General features: G+C 35.0%; 1 protein-coding gene across 12 annotated transcripts in view; it reads right to left on the bottom strand.

The window, feature by feature from the left end:
• Nucleotides 1-20,137, bottom strand: part of NAALADL2 (N-acetylated alpha-linked acidic dipeptidase like 2) — a 1,365,504-nt gene that overhangs the window by 739,022 nt on the left and 606,345 nt on the right. For all 12 annotated transcript variants that reach the window (XR_002338111.1, XM_021071192.1, XM_021071188.1 and 9 more), the window contains one exon: nt 8,413-8,914. Coding sequence is in view for 11 of the 12 variants with exons in the window: in XM_021071185.1 (XP_020926844.1) it covers nt 8,413-8,914 (502 nt within the window). In the remaining variant the exon portion in view is untranslated. The remainder of the gene's footprint in view (nt 1-8,412; nt 8,915-20,137) is intronic.

Genomic DNA, 20,137 nt, shown 5'->3' with positions numbered 1-20,137 from the left:
TGTTTTACACCAGAGATACATTTGGTGAAAAAGATAAAGAAAATTCACTTACAAGGAAAATAAATAACCTGATTGCAGTCTGTAAACTTGAAGATAAAATAATTGTGTTACACAGGGAGCAGGGAGGGACAAGAGAAGAGAAACGTAGGGGAAAGAGTCTGAAGATGGGGGGTAGGAGTCCTTTGATTCTACATGACCACTGAGAAAGAAGAGAGCAAGACTTCAGGCAGAACTGGCCCTCGCCTGATACAATCCTTTCCTGAAACACACAGCATGAAAAGAACTGAGAGATACTACTTCACACTTCCATCAAATATGTAATCATAGAAATACCTTTCTGTGAAATTTTTACTTTCATTTCTTCTTTATAGAAAGGAAATGCTCTCTAGATTAAACACAATATCATTAAAAACTGTCAAGTGACTGGCACAGAGCCTGGAATACAGCAGACATGTGGCACATGTTTTCATTAGAGAAAATCCTCTACCTTCAAAATCAACTTTTAGCTCTGCTATCAGAATAGAGAGAAAATATGTTAAAAAAAAGTTTTATATACATAATTTTCAATTTCAGTAATATACATGAACAGCCAGAAGTATACGTTCTTTTAAAAAATGATAATATACATGGCAGTAAGGGTTTTTGCAAACTACTGCATTCAGAATGGATAAGGAATGGGGTCCTACTGTACAACACAGGAAACTATGTTTAATCTCTTGGGATGAACATGATGGAATATAGTATGAGTAAAAGAATGTGTATATATATATGACTGGGTCACTAGCAGAAATTGGCATAGCATTGTAAATCAACTATAATAAAAATAATAAAAAAGAAAGTCTGTATTTTGGGTGCATTGTCTCCTGCAATATAGATTTATTGAGTGTCCCCATACTATGCCTCAAGGTTTGGGGCAGACCCATAGTTTTTCCTCTGCCGTTAAGCAGAAAGTGATTTATGTCAACAAAAAGAGAGAAAAATTTACCACTGAGAATTGCAAGGAGAGAGAACTCAACTGGTGGGAGACCAAAAAACAGGATCATAAAGAAGTTGGCACCTAAGCCAGACCTCAAAGGATGCCTGGGATTGAGAAGGTGGCTATTGCAGTCAATAATCCTCACTAATCCTATTGGTTGATGCTGCTCTGGCTCCAGTGAAATGCCTGAGGAACTGTGAAACTCATAAATTTTCACCTCTGAGTTGATCCAGTCAGTTAAGAGAATTAATGTCACACTATATAACACTGAGAAATTGAGTGTAGCAGTTGCTTTAACTAAAGTCCAGAGCAATAAAACACAATGCATAATTAAATAAATCTTATCCTTTGTATTCCTTTTGTGATTAAATTTAAGACAATGTGCATTTTTTATCTGGAGAGATCAATGATAGAACAGCTAATTACTTCCTTTAGGAACCATCACTCTATTACTGTTAAATTCACTCTGTTATCATTTGCATCAATTATGCTCACTTTTATTATACATTTACATGTTTTTCTCCAATTAAAATGCCAGTTGCTTTATTGCCTTCTTCAAATCTCCCACCTTTCCTGCCCCCACTCCCTTTTATATTGAAGTTGTAGAGGAACAAAAAATATACAAACAGTAAAAAGACAGAGGCCAAAATATAATTCAAGACACAGGGGGAGCAGAAAGATGGTTAGAAAGTACAGCTGGAGACTGAAAAACAGTTGCTGACTGCATTACCCTCATCAAGCTTTGCATTTTTAAAGTGTAAAAGTTAAAAATATACTCCTGTGGGATAAGAGGAGAGAAAAAAATCCCTGAAGATAACTGATAACATTTCCTAAACTTTTGAAGAGTTAATCACCAGCTAGGAAAATATGGTGTATTTACTTAATGTTTGTAAGGATCATTTCACAGTATAACTTAATCATGCTTAATTTATTGTACGAGGCCAGAAATTGATGAAAAATATTGCCTCTGTCAAATAATGCAGGTATTTTAAAAATGTAGAGATATTTATTGTTCATTTCATTTAACAAATAAAATGGGTTGACTAAATAAAATCCAGAAAGATGGGACACTGTGCTTATATTAATATTATTTTACTTTTATAATATTCAGTAAATATAAAATTTTAAATTTTAAAAGTAGTTCATACATGCAAAAAGAAATACAAATGGTCAATTAAAATAGAAAAGTTTGTCAGCACTATTTTTGGCCCATCAACACAAAAAATGAGGATCTAGAATTCTGGCAGTCGTGCAATGCAATTTGGAAACACAAAGCAAACAACTAAACAAATTTAAACTCCCTGAATCTATGATCTGCTTCCAGGAATTTATCAGAAGGGAGTAATTAAATAACCACCACACAAAGACTTTGTATGAAGATGTTTGTAGAGACAATCTAAGTGTACATTTATACTCCTACATTTATTGAGCCTATTCCGTTTTGCTTACTTTACTCTTCTCTCCATACCAGCTGTGATGTTCTCCAGTACACATTTCTCCATTCCTATTCCCCAGAATTTATAATGGATAGGCTTAATAAATTCATATCCTCTTTATAACGGAATACCAGCTGCATTTCAATGTAAAGGTTCAAATTTATATTTATCGTTTTGAAAAATTGGTTCTCAATATGTATACATGGTATAATACAAGTTTGTTGATAGGAAAAGACAGGAAGAAAGAAAGAATAAACTGTTAGGAAAAAAGTAGTAGGGTTATGAGAAGTTTTTATTTTATTCTAACATCCTGGATACATTTTATTTATAAGAAGGAAAAGCAATGTGCCCCTTTCATTAAAATAAAAAGATACCATTATTAGCCATAATGAGAACAAAACATATCTTCTCCTTTTCTTCTCACCATTTCTCAGCATCTATAGCTGTTAAAAGACAACATTCCTGCATTCAAAAATATACTCAACCTCACTGGCTTATTCATTTAGAAGATTTATTATACTTGATAACTACTTTTAGAAATTTGCAACACACTTTACTCTGTTCAGCCATGTGATATGACCTTTAGAAGACATATATATCTATATATGTGGACTCACATACATACACACACATATAGGTCATTCATTCAACAATATATATCATAAAGTCTCTGTGACTCTATTTTACAATAGAAATAAAACATTGTACCTGTCACATTTAAGCTTCTTCTAAGTTAAAGAGTTCTCTTAATAGCCATAGCTAAAACATTTTATACAAGATGATGAGCATCCCAACTGGCCAAAGCTGATTAGACTAGGGATAAGTACTTCACACAGAGTCACAAATGTCTCTGACTTCCAAAATGATAATAAATTTTATTTCATTCTAGAGAGTAGGAATGGAAGAATATGTACTGAAGAACATAGCAGCTGGTCTGGAGAGAAGAATAAGGCAAACAAAAAGTAGTGGCAAAAAAAACCAAAAAGAATAAGGCAAAAAAAAAAAAAAAGTAGATGGAAAGGGAGTCAAATCACCTTAGGGGTTCAAATCTTTAGCAGCAATCAGAGGACTGAGGCTATTGGGGACCTTGGAGCTGATTAGAACCAAATTCTATATCAATAAGGTCTAATCAAATAAATTCCTATTCATACATTATTGTGAGCCTCATGTCCTGTTTGGTGCTTACAACAAACTTCAGTTATCTAAGTTGTTATTGTTCCAAGGCACCAAAAGCCTACATTAAAACAAGTTTTAATGGCCTATTTTACATCTAATGCATCTGGATATATGTGATGTGTATCTGAATATACCTTATCTGTTGCCACAGAAGATACATGAAAGAAATCATCAACAATTTAAAATGGTGAATACACTTTTCAAATAGCAACATGTATAGACAGATAAGACCAGGAGACTCTTTTGAGAAGACTGATTAATAGACACATACACTCACGGTCTTAATATCCCTGTGCTACTGTTGACTATGATTTTCTTTTATTTGATCAATATGATACCAAGTAGTTGCTTATATAGGATTTCCTATGGGATAACTAGGTCCTTAAATTGGAATATGCAGCTAAAATAGCCATCGCTGATTCTCCAAATCAACACATTATTCAAATACGTTCTTTTCTAAAACATTACATAAAAATAGCACACATGTAACCTCTACACAAAGCAAGAATGACTCAGGTAACGTAATTACAAAGCAATTGTTTTTCTACCATTTATATTAATTGCGGCTGTTTTTTTTTTTTTTTTTCCTACTTCTGGATTAAAAACTCCATCATTCTGGTCACTGTTAAGTGACTTGAGTTCCTCTAATGAGTTATTAAAAGATCCACTGTCACTTAGTCAGAACTTTGAATACTTCCCCACTTCTTGGCTATCTTTACGTTGGGAAACTTGCAGTCAAAGAAATGAGAGTAGTCAGTTTCTTCTCTGCTTTGTGTTTTTACATCTCTTCTCTCAGAGTTTCTGACACCTCCAGTGTTGAAATAGAGCAAGTCAGAGTAAGTAAAACAGGAACAAAAGGTCACTCTCATGTTGGACACACAGTGTGAGACAGACATACAGTTCTTCCAAGTAATTCTATTAAACCCCTTGTTCACAGCGTTTGAGGCTTCCTCCTTGAGAAAATACCGGGGCTTAAAACTACTGGAAGCTTCCTCCCAAACTCCTTTTTCCATTCTTCTATTTCTCAACTTCTCTTATCTTTCATAGGCAACAGCAGAATGATCATCTCAAAGTTTAATACTATTTTTTTTTTCCAAAGTTCTGCATGCTGGTCCTAATTAGAAATGTACTAAAAATTTTCTTTAAGCCTCAGCTGGGACTGAGAGATCAATAGTGACATTTTAGCATTTTTACAATATCTGATTTTGATATAGGTTGTCACTTATTGGATTAATCCTCTGAGTAATTACAATATAATTATATAATATAAAGAATATTTTATAAGAATTATATTTATCATGATTTGAGTATATTCATAATATGAAAAATTAAATGATAAGTAAAATTATTTTCAGAATATATAATTCTAGCATCCACAAGGACGTGAGTTTGATCCCTGGCCTCGCTCAATGTGTTAAGGATCCAGCATTGCCACGAGCTGTGGTGTAGATCATACAGGTGGCTCAGATCCTGCATTGCTGTGGCTCTGGCAAAGGCCAGCAGCTACAGCTCCAACTGGATCCCTAGCCTGGGAACCTCCATATGCAGAGGGTGCGGCCTTAAAAAGACAAAAAAAAAAAAAAAAAAAAAAAAAAAGAATACATAATTGGTCAATTAAACACAGATCTGGGGATTTCCCATTGAGGCACAGTGGAAATGAATCCAACTAGTATCCATGAGAATGCAGGTTCAATCCCTGGCCTTACTCAGGAGGTTAAGGATCTGGCGTTGCCATAAGCTGTGGTATAGGTTGCAGAAACAGCTTGGATCTGGTGTTCCTGTGGCTGTGGTGTAGGCTGCCAGCTGTAGCTCTGATTTGACCCCCAGCCTGGGAACTTCCATATGCTGTGAATGTGGCCATAAAAATCAAACAAACAAAAACAGAGCTGTTTCTCACCTATTCAGGCATTTGTTTATTCCCTTAGAAAAATACTTATTCAATGTCTGCTGGACAATAGGATTCTAATGATAGGCAAAGCACATTGGCTCCATTCCCTCATGGAATCTGCAGTCTAATCTATTATAAAAAGACTGTCTTTCACATTGTTTAAGTGTTAAGATATTTGGCAAGAATTGATGTAGCGTTAGAGCAATGGGCAGGAAAGGAGAACAAATAGAGAAGAGATACAGCAATTGATGAACAAAACAGTAGACTAGTGAGAATCTTTAACTATCCCTAACTGATCATAAATCAATGAAAAGGAACAGTGGAAACTTGTGAGGTACAGAATCAATGTCAAGCTGATTTAGTAAACACAGGCACCCACAGTAAGGCATGTGGTTAGCATGACTATCTTTAGATGAAGAAATGTTCTTTGGAGAAAGTTACTGTAAACATATTTGTACCAAAATATTATTTTTGATGAAAAAAAATCTATTATCTCAGTAAGGAATGAGATGTGTCTACCTGACAGAACACCATTGTGAATCTGAATACTACTTAGAAGTAAAATTGTCGGCGGTTATATATTTTACATAGTTTGTTGATTTTCACATTTAAGAGAATATAATCCTTACTGTAATGCAACACTTAATTTGAAGCAATTAATACTTTTAATAACACATTTAAAAAGTTTTAGAACCAGCTATATGCAAAAAGAACATGCCAGTTTTTAAAGCTATCTGCAATGCTAAAATAAAATAAAATAAAATAAAATAAAATAAAAAATAAAAAAAGGAAGCCAAAGGAATATAAAGAGAGAAAAGATGTAGGCTATTTGGTACACAAAGTGCATACCTGTAAGTTCCTTATGATCTCAATATAAATTTGACTCTGAACTTACTAAAAACCAAAGTAAAGAGGGAAGTAGTCTAGGTTATAAGTCAGTGTCCATAGTTAAAAACTAAGCAGTTGGCTCAGGAAAATGTAATTATTCTTAGTATTAAGAAGTTAAATCCATGTATCCTCTGCTAGAAGACACTTTCATAATGAAATGAAATGTCCACAGTGAAGTTACAATTGACAGTTTTATAGAATTCTTCTATTTTCTTTTTCCTTTCTCCATCCCTTTTTTTCTTTTAAAAAATCCCTATGAAAGTTATCTATTTATTAAACATTTTAATTTACATTTTATTAAAGTATATTTGATTTACACTGTTGTGCCAATTTCTGCTGTGCAGCATAGTGTCCCAGTAATAAATATATGTGTGCATGTGTATACACATTCTTTTTCTCATACTATCTTCCATCATGTTCTATTCCAAGGTGTGGGTATTGACATACCTCTTGCCTTTCCCCTGCTCTAAGGATCTTTGGGATGAGTTTTCCCAGACTCTTGAGTCAGCAGCCTTCCTGCTGGATTCAGCCAACAAGACAGGTAGTAGGACACCACAGGGCAGCAGGAAGGGAGAAGATATGGTACTTCCTACTAGGCCATCAGTGATGCCTCTGGCTGTGGTTATACCCCCACTCCCACCTCCACATTTGTGTATGCAGAAAGTTACCCCAGCTCCCTTTGTCCCTCCAGCCCAAGTTTAGTAATGGCTCCATTTTATTGTTCATCTCTTGGCTGCCTCACTGCCCCCTGATTAGCTTCTCAGTTTTCCATCACTGATGGAATAATTTCCCCATTTTAAATATCCTCTACTTTGAAGACCCAGGGAGTTTTCTATTGTGGTTGGGTCCTCACTAACACAATCATTTATTATAAGATGATGCCATTATCTTTCACTCAATACAATAGAAACAAATTTACATTGAGAAATACCACAGAAGGTGTTAATATCTACATATGACATGTCCACAGTAAATGGCAGACATAGCAAGGTGTAGGAAATACACCTTACCATGGTCATTCAGAAGTGATATTCATAAAGGAAATTATAATTCACCAACATCAATACATGTGATATTTCAGCACATAGATTAAATGATGCTTCTTCAGTGGGTATGCTCTCTAGAAGATTCCCAGGAATGCACATGTACCAACATAAGAAAATATCCTTATGACCTCCTCTCTCTCTTTCTCATCTACCTACACACAACAGGTATGATTCACTTAGAACTGTTCTTTGTAGGCAAACATGGAAAATGCATATGGAGGCCAAAATCTAATCCTCCTGTTCCAGTTTCTCAGTTCACTAAATATGTAAACTATGCAAGCCTTTACAATTCAGCATTTATGTTGATCGTATACCAAGTGACAAAGTTTTAGTTACCCACTAGTTATATGACATGATAGGAATTTTTCACAAGAACTCAGAATTAAGGCCTAATGAAGAATACTTTCTGATAATTTAACTTAAAATACAACACATTCTGACTAGAGAGGTCATTCACAAACTTACTTTAAGGAGAGAGATGACCTTTTAGAAGTACTGGATGTATGGAACCCAATGTGTTTCAATAAAAATTCTCATTGGGAAGCTCAGTGATGCAGGGGACCAAATACCACAAGTGCTTATCTTAGCTCCTGACCATAAGAGGCAGTTATTTCAGTCCATAAAGCAGGTTTATTTTATTCTGAGTCATTAAAAATTTCAATCATATGGCTAATGCCCTAGTTTTTATTACACACATATCCAGCAATCTTTGCATTCCAATTTGGCCTACCTGGTCTTTCCCAAGAGGGAGAAAACACACTGGCTAGAGTCTTTTAGTCAGCACAGTAATTATGATTCTTATTATCAAGTATTAAAACAGAACCATAAATGTGCACTGAGGTATCATAAATCTGAAAAAAAATGCACCCCACCCTGTGAAGTTACATTTCTCAGCTTACAAGAATTACCTGAAATCAGAGCAAGATCACCAGTTCAATACTCCCTGTAAGACATCTTTCCCAAGAGATCCATCCTACCAACCTCCATTTCTTCCACACCTACCTGAAAGACTTCTTAATATCTTCTGCTTGGATTGTCTTGAGAATCTCTTGGTATAACTGAAGATCAAGTGTTCCTGAAGATGTAGCATTTGAAGGGCAATTTTTATGTGCATAATAGCCTATCAAAATTCCAAAAATAAATAAAATGATTGCTGTGCAAAATATTTTTAAAAGGCGGCAAAAGTTGCAGGGGTTGCTCTTTGGTGCAGATCTTGCATAATGGGTAATGTAATCAGACTCTTCTTGGAGTCGCTGAAACCTTCCTTTGGGAGAAGTTGCTGGTTGAATGGAGTCAAGATTGAGGTCCGCAGTCTCTGCATGCTCCAGGTTCTGATTCTCAGCACTATCTAGCTGGAACTGGTCAAAACCAGGCTCCTCTAGTTCTTTCTCCATGTCCCACTCTAAGTCAAGGGCAGTGGCTTGAAGGTCATCATTGTCTAAATACTGTGAATGGCCTGGAGCTCTTTGATCTGCATTGACCTTCTGATAGGCCATCTTTTTACCTGTGAAAACAAGAGAAGTATATTTCCTGAAAATAAATCAACCAAGAAAACCTCTAAGATGAAAACCAAACAGTAATCTATATTAGGTCTCTGTCAAATTTTAGTTATTATAATCAGGGGAAATAGATCAATCCCTACAGAAAATCACATACTAATCTTTTGTTTTTCTCTTGATGTTTACTATAGGGGAAAAAAAGCATAAATAAAAGAAGAATGTACTTGATACAAAAGCTATGAGAAAACATCTAATAGGCATATATACACATACACAAACATACACACAATTCCTTTGAAGCTTAGGAGAATTAAAGTCACAAATGCAAAACTGCATTGGAGATAATGTATTACAATGAAGGCAAAGTTTATGCTCACACATTTTCAAGATCACTTTTAAGAAAAACTAAGCAATAGGAGTTCCTATCATGGCTCATTGGGTTAAAAACCCAACATAGTATCCCCAAGGATGCTGGTTCAATCCCCTGTCTTGTTCAGGGGTTAAAGATTTGGCATTGCCACAAACTGAGGCATAGCTTGCAAATGCAGCTCAGATCTTGTGTTGCTGTGGCTGTTACACAGGCCTGCAGCTTCAGTTCCCATTCAACCCCTAGCCTGGGAAGTTCCATATGCCAAAGCTGGAGCCATAAAAAGAAAAGAGAAAGACAAAAAAAAAAAAAAAAAAAAAAAGGAAAGAAAAGAAAAACTGAAAAATAAAGCTATGATTCATTAAGAGAAGAAAAAGACCCTGGGATGAGTTATATTACCATAACTAATTTTAAAAACACAAATTCTGGTGAAGAAGAAGATCAGCTACATGAAGTAGCAACACCAGAGAAATACAAGAAGAAAAATATGGTGTATTGTCTAATCACAAGTTATCAAAATGATTGGAAAACTTTAAGGATATCACAGAAAGCCAACATGTTCCATGGAATTAGTGACATGCATTGGCCTGGCTCACTGAACTTTAAATAAATGTCTGGGGTGGCATCCATCCAAAGAGGGAAGGCTTTTGCCAGGATAGGAGAGCTTAGTTTCATAACCTTGCTACAGAGTGGCAGATGGAGGCTTTTCTCCCCTACACTGTTTTGGATGACAGTTTGTTGTATCCTGCAGAGTGGTATTAAGATAACTGGGCTAATTAACTACAAGTGGTCTTCAGTCTGTATTCAGTAACACACTGGTGTATTACAGTTACAGATTAAGAGTATTTATACTTAAATTTTCTGTGTATTAGAGTTGTCATCCCAGCTGGATTCTAAGGTCTCTCACTATGTTTTATGCTTTTTCTATGTGTCCCACTGTGGTGGGTGAAAAACAGAGCTCAACCCGACAACTGATTAGCTAAGTGCCTTAGGGCCAGTTGTTAACAACTGAACTCTAATGAAAAAATACAAAGCAACACTTCATGAAAGGGAGTGGTGTTATGCGTAGAATTATGGGTATATAACATTCCAATCCTGCCTGGCAGAGGTCCATATAAATTAAAATGTTCTGAGTGTTTAAGGAAGTTCAAGTATAATTTAACTAGATGATATAAAACTTGTAATTCTGACTAGATTTCTCATCTGCTATCCCATCATCTAGGATTTGTTCTTGTCCAGAGCTGCTGACTCAATAAAAATGAGTATCTAAAACATGGCAGGTACCGGGCCATGAGAACAGAGATGAACAGATCCCTATTCCACAAGGAAGACATGATTCAATCAGAGGAACAGCTATAGGAACAAACAAGTCAGTCACATAAAATATGCAAAGCACAAGGGAGACTCAGGAGTGACAGATTCTAGCAGAGAATATGGGAAATGATTCCCCCCAAAAGTGAACTCTGAAGTACTTCTGGCAAGAAAGGGGGATTTAAACTAGGGCAGATCAGGGGTGTGAGAGGAGAGCAGGGGAAAACTTGTAAACAGAGGAATGAGAATGCATGATGCATGGACTATCTGAAAAATCAAGACTGGTGTACTATGACGGAGGATGGAACGTACGGGCCAGAGATTCAGCATAAAAGCTGGTAAAGGGTGACCATGAGCAAAAGGCTTAACTTCTCGGCAACTCAGAGTCTCCATCCATGAAATGGGCATCATAATAATACAAAGCTCAAAGTGAGGTCACCGGGATTAACTGAGACAGCAAACTTAAAGCATCCATTAGTGTTACATAGGCTATATGGGTCAGAATGGACACTTCTGGTATTAGAGAAAGGAGGATGATCAAGGATTGCTGGAAGAAATAAATTGAGTTAAATAATGTGAAAGAACTCATAATTTTGTAGGACATTTTGGAGAAGGGGAGGAGGTAGCATAATAGTCACACACACACTCACGCACACATGCACACACACACTAGTTACCGGGTTGGGTTTTTTATTTATGCATTTTTTATTTCAGGTCTGTACCGGAGGCATATGGAAGTTCCCAGGCTAGGGGTCGAATCAGAGCTACAGCTGCAGACCACTGTCACCGCCACAGCCATGCCAGATTCAAGCTTCATCTGTAATTTACACCACAGCTCATGGCAATGCCAGATCTTTAACCCACTGAGTAAGTTCAGGGATAGAACCTGGGTCCTCATGGGTTCACTTCAGTTGAGCCACAATGGGAATGCCCAGTTTTTTGTTTTTGTTTTTTTTACAGTTAGTCTATATGCAGAGACTAAAACGTTTTTACAAAGCACCACATGACATACTGTTATCATGCAGATGGTACTCTGTATTAGAACAGCCTCTGTAGTGATTTGGCCAATATTTTCCTTTCTCTCCCTCCCTCTTTTCTTCATTGCCTCCTGCCCTCTCCCTTTTTTCTGCTTGGCCTGGTTCCCAAGATGATTCAACAAAGTGCATCATTTAAATTCTGCCTTTGGTCACATTGAGACCATCAGAGAAAGGAAGTGAAATATGGAGTTAGTGATAATTATTCAGACAAGTTAGAAGAGGGTTGATTAATTGATAGAAGGAGACTTTAAATTACACTTGGTTAAGGGAAAAAAAAAAAAAAGAATACTAGGAAATGGGAGCAACCTAGTGGTAGGAGAAATAAAGTATCCTTAAAATACATGAGTCTAAACTCTCTCATGTTACAGAAGAGAAACCGAGGTCCAACAATGAATAATTCTTTAGACTGAGAAATGTGATGCTTGAGTGATTTGTGGTTTTATAAAAATATGAGATTAATAAATTAATGGTAAATAATGGTAAATAATTGTGGGGTTAAATGGTCCATCTTTACATGATATTATATTTCTTTCTTTTTTCTTTTTTTTAGGACTGCACACATAGCATATGGAAGTTACCAGGTTAGGGGTCCAATCAGAGCTACAGCTGCTGGCCTACTCCACAACCAAGGCAATGCGGGATCCAAGCGGCATCTGCAACCTACACCACAGCTCACGGCAACGCCAGATACTTAACCCACTGAGCGGGGCCAGGGATTGAACCTTCATCTTCATGGATACTAGTCAGTTTCGTTACCACTGAGCCACGACAGGAACTCTTATTTTTACTTCTTTAAGAGTTCAGCTTATACATTATATATTTATTTAGACATTGTCTCAATATAGTTTTCCAGATTATTTTTTTCCTCCCATTTTAAATAAATCAGTCTAACAGCTTTTTTCAGCATTGAATTGTAGAGCATGTTTATACTCAGGGAAGACTTGGCACACAGGAGTTACTTACAGAAACTGAGCTCCAATTCTGACCTCTAATACAAACATTCAAAGTCATTTCTCTACAAATCATTTAAAACCCAACTGCAGTGATGAGGCAGAGTTTTCATTTATAGCCTGACAATAGGTATTCCATCACACGTACATCAGCAATTTAACGCTTTTCAAACATCAGACAGAGCCATCAATTAAAATGTAATGCAGATACAGATATTAACTCCTCACTATGATGGATATCTGCCTGCCACCTTTACTACCACTTTTGGACTCATCACACATTTATAAATTTACACTAAATTCTATTTTCCAGGAGAGCAGTATCTAGGTACCAGGTAGATTAAGCCCTTTGATGTAACAAAATCAATATATTTTAAGAAAATTTCCAAGGAAGTATGGGATGACATAGACAAGGAAGCATTTAAATACTTATTTGATAAAGGGAATTTATATTTATTAGAAATCTACTAGAAATCCATTTCTTTAAAAATTATCTTGCCTTAAGGAAAATAGTACAGCTTTTTACAAAAATATCAATCTCTGCCCTGACAGTTCTGTCCAACCTCATCTACTTACAAAGAACTCTCAAAAATTAAGCCGAGTAATGAACTACTAAAAAAACTAATAACACATTCAATTTTAAGTAAGCACAGATTATTTAATTTGTTCCAGAAATAATGTAGCTTAAAAAAAAAAAAAAGAAAGAAAACAAAAAACAAAAACCCCATGCCCCCTGAGGTCAAGTGAAAGAAATGTAACATTTTTTTCCTCTGGAACATTTAAATGCTCAACTACAACAGAAACTTTATAAGAAGGAATTTTCAGCAAAATCAGAAGGTCTTAGGTATGACTGTATGATTATGCCAAACTTTTATATCGTTTCTATAATGGGGATGTACATGACTAATTCATATTGTCATATTGCTTTACAACCACTCATATATAAGTAATTTAAAAAATATATGTAATAGATTTTAGAAACTACCACATGAATTTTTCTCTAAAAGAGACGTACTTTGGTGTGGACCAGATAGGTCTTAAAGTTTGTTACATTTCTTCAAACAGAAATATCTGCAGCATCCTTACAGTCTATGTTGCACCACCTGGTCTTTTTTCATATAATGCAATTTTTATGAACAGTACAATATATTCTCCATGTTTTCAACCTATCTTATTTGTTTAGATGAAATCTCTTCCCACCCCAGCCCACAATGAAGGATATATCGTTTTTAAGATTCAATATATTATAAGACATTTCTATTTTATATACACATTCCTTTGTCAGGAAAAGAAAGCAAATTAAAGTTGAACTAAAAGGTATTTTTTCTAGACTATGACAAGCTTAGATCAATAAAAATGAATTTGTATTCTTGCTAAGCACATGATTATGTTAAAAATAAATTGATACTTCTGAATGCTTTCTTTCACACATTTTTACTGGCTGAAAGTAAGTAAATTATATAGAAAGAAATGACAAATACAGAAATAGCCTGAAATTTCAGTATATACAATACAGTCTCTGGCTGCTGCAGATCCAACTTAACACAACAGCTAGCAAATAATTTAGATAGTAAATCTATGTTTAAAAATTTCATTTTAATAAGTTATATGTTACAAATATCACTTAGAAATATGATCACAGTACTATTACTTTCTTGCTCAACAATCACAATGAAGGAATTACATGAATGCTCTGACCTCTATAGTCATACTACCTTGTTCAAATCATAACTTTGCCATGTCACTTAGACCATTCACTTAATATCTTTATGTTTAAATAGCACATTTGTAAACTGGAAATAATAATAGGACTATATCTGTATCATTACTGTGATTAAACGATATGAACAAAAATGCTTAGAATAAGGTTGAACATATTGCAAGTGATCCACTAACAAAGGATCACTCTAGAAATTCTATAGAACTTAAGAAAATAGAAGTATTTGGAGCTTACCACTTTAAAGTACAGACTTAAAATAAATTATGACCAGAAGGCTTAAGTTCCAAGAGTAAGAACCTGGAAATAATGAGAAATAGAGCAGTGCATCCAAGCACTTTTGAGAATGGGAAGCATCTGTTAATCATTAGCTGTGGTTCAGATAGTTAAGAGAGAAGAGTGGCTAATATTTGCAGAAAAGTTATTATTACATTTGGCTTACAAGCACCAATTCTATCTTATTATTACAGAATTGACTTTAAGTCTTTTTTTTACAAAAACAGAGCTTTTACATAAAGAGTTCAGCTTAATAGTTCCAGGAATTAGTGGTAATTAATCATGAATGTGAGTTATATATGTTTTTGGTAGAAAATCATGTTTGTCATAGGTGGTTGACTTACTTCGTTGATTGTGATGACACATTAAAATACCAATAATATTTTAACTCCAACAGTATAAAAGACTGTGCAGATCTTATTAGAATTAGGAACACATCTAAAGGCTTTCCTACTTGTAAAAGTTATTTTTACAAGTAAAATAAATAAATGAGTCTGGCAGATTAACTTTAAAACATAAGGCAGAATCTCAATTTCCTCTGACAGTTCTATGATTGAATCTTTATTGTACAATGGGGAAAAAATATTCATACAGAATTTCCTGAAGCTTTGAATGTCAAATCATTTGCTGGTTTGGGTGGATTGATTTGAGGCAAAGGCATTTCTTAGAAATGTCACTGCATCATCAAAAGGCGTTCATTACGCACCTTCGTGCAGTATTACTTTAGATGCTGTACCAGTGAACTCTGAGTACCCAGAGGAATTTTTAAATTTAAGTTTAAGGATATTCCTTATAGGCTTAAAAACATTTGATATAAATTTTTCAGTATGAATCTAGTTTGTACAAATAAAGCCCATATTTGTGGAATAAATTTTTGTTGTTGAAAGTTTTAATGGTCTCAATTTGAAAGCAGGGTCAAAGATAAAAAACTATAAAAGAGTAATTCGGAAGATTCTGTTCCCTGACTTAATTTTTCAGTATAATGAGATTTTTTTTTCCATCTGATTTTGTGAAATGGCCCTGGCAATTGCTGTAAAAGAATTCCTCAGCTAATTGCAATTTTGTATGTTAACTGCATAAAAGAAATGACAATAATTATTTGTTGTTCATGCTTCACTAATTGAAGAATATATAAGGGAAAGGGAAACTATTGTCTGTGCTTTATTTTTAGAAAAAAAAAGTTAGGCAAGGCCTACTTTGAATCAGGTAATAGTACCCTGAATTTAGGCAGAGCAGGTCATCAAGCTGGAGAGCATGAAACTAAAACTTTACTCTGAGGCCTGAGTTACCGTGATCTCTCAATGACTTATAAAAGGTTTGCTTATAAGATGACAAATTAATGAGCCATAAATTGCAAAATGCGGTCAAAACCATTTGAGGGAAAATTATTTAATGAAATCCAGCAGCTTTGTCTAAATTTGTTTTATATTGCTTGCATATGTATGACCACCTGCCAGTTCCCCAAGTGGGCTGGTCTGTCTTTGGGTACCTGTGCTCAACTGCAATTTGTGTAATGGACTCTAACTAAATGTTGAGTGGGGTCCACCTGAGTTACTGTATTTACAGCAACATTTTCCACTATTAGAAAGAAATAATTCAATATAGAAATTGGCAAACAGAAGAATTAATATAAATGCACTGAAAGAATAGAGTGAATATACTCTATGAGTTACTTGACCAGGAATATGTGCTGGATGGTACTAATTGTTCAAACTAACGTCACAAAACTCTCTTTAGCGATATGTAAACAGCTTCTGTTCCTGCCATGACTCCTTTCCTGGCCCTTTTTGGCACATGATTCCCCCGAGATTCTAAAATATCTTCTTTGTTCCTATATGTTCATTTCCAATTATAGTATTTATTTATTTCTACAAACCTCACACCCTTTCCTCCTTCAGAGCATTTGTGTGGCTTGCATTAGAAACACATGTACATGAGATAAATGACACCACAAGCCACAAACCATAAAATAAAAAGGGGGGAGGAAAAAAAACTTGGACTCTGACTAAAACAAGCCACTGTAATTGAGTTTTAATGTAGTTGCGAGCTTCACTGCAGTCAGGGCGCAGAAGGGTGTCCATGGGGTCTTCTCAGGCTCAATCAGTCTCCACCTGATCTCCCTTGTGAATGCACAGAGCTGTCAGTCTCAGCTGAAGAGTTTTTATTTTTTCTGAGTTCTCCTTTTTGTCATTGCATATTCCTATGTCAGTAAGATAGTTTCCTCTATCCAGACAAATCTATGAGTCTCCTTTTTATCTTTGACTCAGGTTTGGATTTGCAACATGCCCATATTATGGTATCCAAAATAATATGCTAATAAACAATTTTATGAACCCTTAAAATGAGCCAGGGCTTACTATAAGGTTAGCACTTGACATATGTCATTTAATCAAACAGACCTACATGTTAAGTACTATTATAATCACCATTTTACAGATGAGGTATCTGACACTTAGGAATTATGTAATTTCCCCAAGTACAACCATCAGGAGTATCATGCCTGGCCTGTTAAATTCCAAAACCTACTCTTCTGAAACATTATAACTTTCGGACTCTCTGAAAGTCTCCAAAGTTGGTGTGATATTAGCAAATTCATAGATCTTATGGATTTCTTTATCCTCAGTTTGTCCCCAATATGACTACAGGCAGCAGGAGTCTCGATATCCATTAAATCTGAACAGTTCTACCTTGACCCTTAGACCCTTGGGGGCTGTTCTGACTCCAGGACCTAAAAGATGTCTGCCATTGGCTCTCCACTGAACCCTGGCAGACATCGGTGTTTCCTGCACTGTGGTTTTGAATAAAGCAGAGTTTCTTCTACATCCACTGCTCTGAGGAAAAGCCCACAACTTCCACTCTATGGTCTCTTCTTAGCAACAGTTTCAAAATTTCTCTTCTCTCCTGCTGCTGAGGAACAAAGAGCAAAACAACTGTGCTTAGCACTTGAGAGCTCCAGTTCACATTCAACCCACTGCTGTCCTGTTGTCAGGCATTAAAACCCTTTGGTCCATCCCTACTACATGTGGTTTACACTGGCCTAAGAGGGCTTTGAGTGTGTCAGGAGTTAACATGTCAATACAATCACCTCTCTGCTCTGAGCGCTGTCTGCCAGGAGGAAGCTCTTAGCTTGATAGCTACACTGCAATTTTTTATCCTTTCAGCCAATGTGAATGATCTTAAATTGCTGCTTTTTGACTATGGCTCTTGGATTTCTGGGAACAGAAAGATGAAGCTTTTATCTACATGAGGCCAATAAGCACTCTATTTTCCACATTTTTCAAAGGTACTTTATTGGCTTACTTTTTAAATATCTTTACTCTTCAAAGAGTATCAACAGGTTTCTACAAACTGGAAGTGCTTTTTTCTAAAATTTGTATCCCTATGTTTCATGTAATCATAACAGAGAAGACTATTCGAGACTTTCCCAGTGTAAGGAAGGCGACCCAATTTTTTTGGTTTTGTTTGTTTTGTTTTTGTAATCCAGTGCACCCAGGATCCATGCTTTCCATTTTCTGAAATGCCTCTTTTTATACTCATTCCTTAGGGTGTTATTAGGGAAAAGTGTTAGTATATCATGATACTGTGGTTAACTGCTAGGACAGGGAAGCAGCCCAGAAAAGCACAATGGTACAGAATCTTCATGTTCACTCAAATTTCAGTTAGTAAGAAAATGTGTATCAATATGAACCACCCCAAATCTATATTGGATAAATTCTGAAAATCTACTCTTCAGCTAAAGATCCAAGAGTAAGATCCAAATGTAAAAAATTTAGTATTCAGTTTACAAATTGTTAGACCATGGAGTTAAGAAAATTAAATTGGAGATTTAACCCAAAATACAGTGATAGGGATTTATTATAGTTAACAGCACAGTATGTTCCTTAAAAGATGAAAATCATGTATATTAACTCACTTACTTCCAGAGCTAAAAAAGAGTTTAAGTGAACTATGTTTGCACAAGTAGTAGGAATATGTTAGTGGTAAAAAAAAAAAAACTAAGAAATATGAAGCTTTCAATTTTGACATCTGATAGCAGAATCAAGATTGAAATGCCTTTCGAGAATTATCTCAAACAGCATGAGAAACAGTTTGCCCAAGATTTTGCTACTTTTTCTTATTCTAAAATGCCATATACATAATTATGCATATATCTGAAGTTAACAAGAATATATTTTTACTGTATTTTCTCCTAGGCCTACACACACAAGCAATTTTATCTGAAAAAAATGTTGATAAAATTTTAATGCACAAAATTTTTTGTGCTTTAAGTGACTTTTCTTTAAGTATAATACTAGTAACTTTTAACCTTTTCAATAAAAAAAGGATTTATTGAAGAAGTAACAGGATGAGAAAGACTAGAGTAATATATTACATCTATATGACAGTTTGACATTGTAAAGTTAATTTTTATTACATATTTACATACATGCATACTAATAGTTTTGGGTAAATTAAAGCAACTAAACAATTTACTAAAACCTATATTGGGCACTGCTTGTGTCATTTATATTTGATTTATGAGCAGGAATATTATTAAAAATGGAAGACCTCCAATGGCACTTAAAAGTAATGCTGATATGAAATTAAATGTCAGGCAAGAGGCATGAAAATGCAATATTCACAAAGGCATTAAATGTAAAATATTTAACAGAACTTTGATATAATTGACACCATTGTAAGGTAGTTTATTATAATACACAGAAAATTTTAAAATTCATCTAGCCCATTAATTTTAAAATGTCAAATATTATTACTTTACCAACATGGATTTTAGCTTCTTTTCCCATTTGCATTCTTCCTTCCCATAATACATCGCTTATATTATTTTCCTTCCTTTAGCCATTCCCATTACTTCATTTTCACTTTTCCATTCTTGCTTATTTCACTATTGCTGTCTCAGGAAATTGTTGAAAATAAAGTAACTGATCATAAAGAGTTCATTTTATTTTTTTCTATAGAGAATTAAAGTATCTTGAAAAGTAAAGAATCAGTGGATTTGAAATGATGGCCAATTCAAAGATTATGTTTTGCCCAACCATTCTAAACACACCAAATCTTCAGTCTTCAAAATAATAGTAAAACTCAACCTACCCTCAACCTGCTTGAGAGTTCTATTCTATGGACATAATATAGGAAAAATCAAAGTCTCTTTTCTCTAACATTTCCTCATAGACTTCCTTCAGCTCTTATTACTGGTGAGACTTATTCCATTCATCTGTCATAACTGTAACCTCATATTACCCCCAAACAAAATCTCTCTCTCTCATCCATGTAAAGAACCAAAACGCTCTTTTTCATTTCATTTGCCTTTTTTTTTTGGTTTTGCTTTTAATTCTGTAAACCTCTGAGGTCTTTAATCATTCCCTGAGTAATTTTAAAACATTTCAGAGCCCAAATATTATGGTTTCTGCCTAAAAAGGAACTTTTAAGGATATGGAAAATTAAAATAGGAACAAGTACTGCATACAAGTTGTGAATAAATGACCTCAACTAGTTTATTCGTGTTTTATTGGCCACCCCAGGCATATGGAATTCCCAGACCAGGGGTTAGATCAGAGCTACAGTTGCGA

This window comes from Sus scrofa, chromosome 13 (genome assembly GCF_000003025.6).
Source record: "Sus scrofa isolate TJ Tabasco breed Duroc chromosome 13, Sscrofa11.1, whole genome shotgun sequence".
In the NCBI taxonomy this organism is placed as follows: Eukaryota; Metazoa; Chordata; class Mammalia; order Artiodactyla; family Suidae; genus Sus; species Sus scrofa.
Note: the sequence above shows the minus strand (reverse complement) of the source record. Positions and strands in the feature narration are given on the sequence as shown.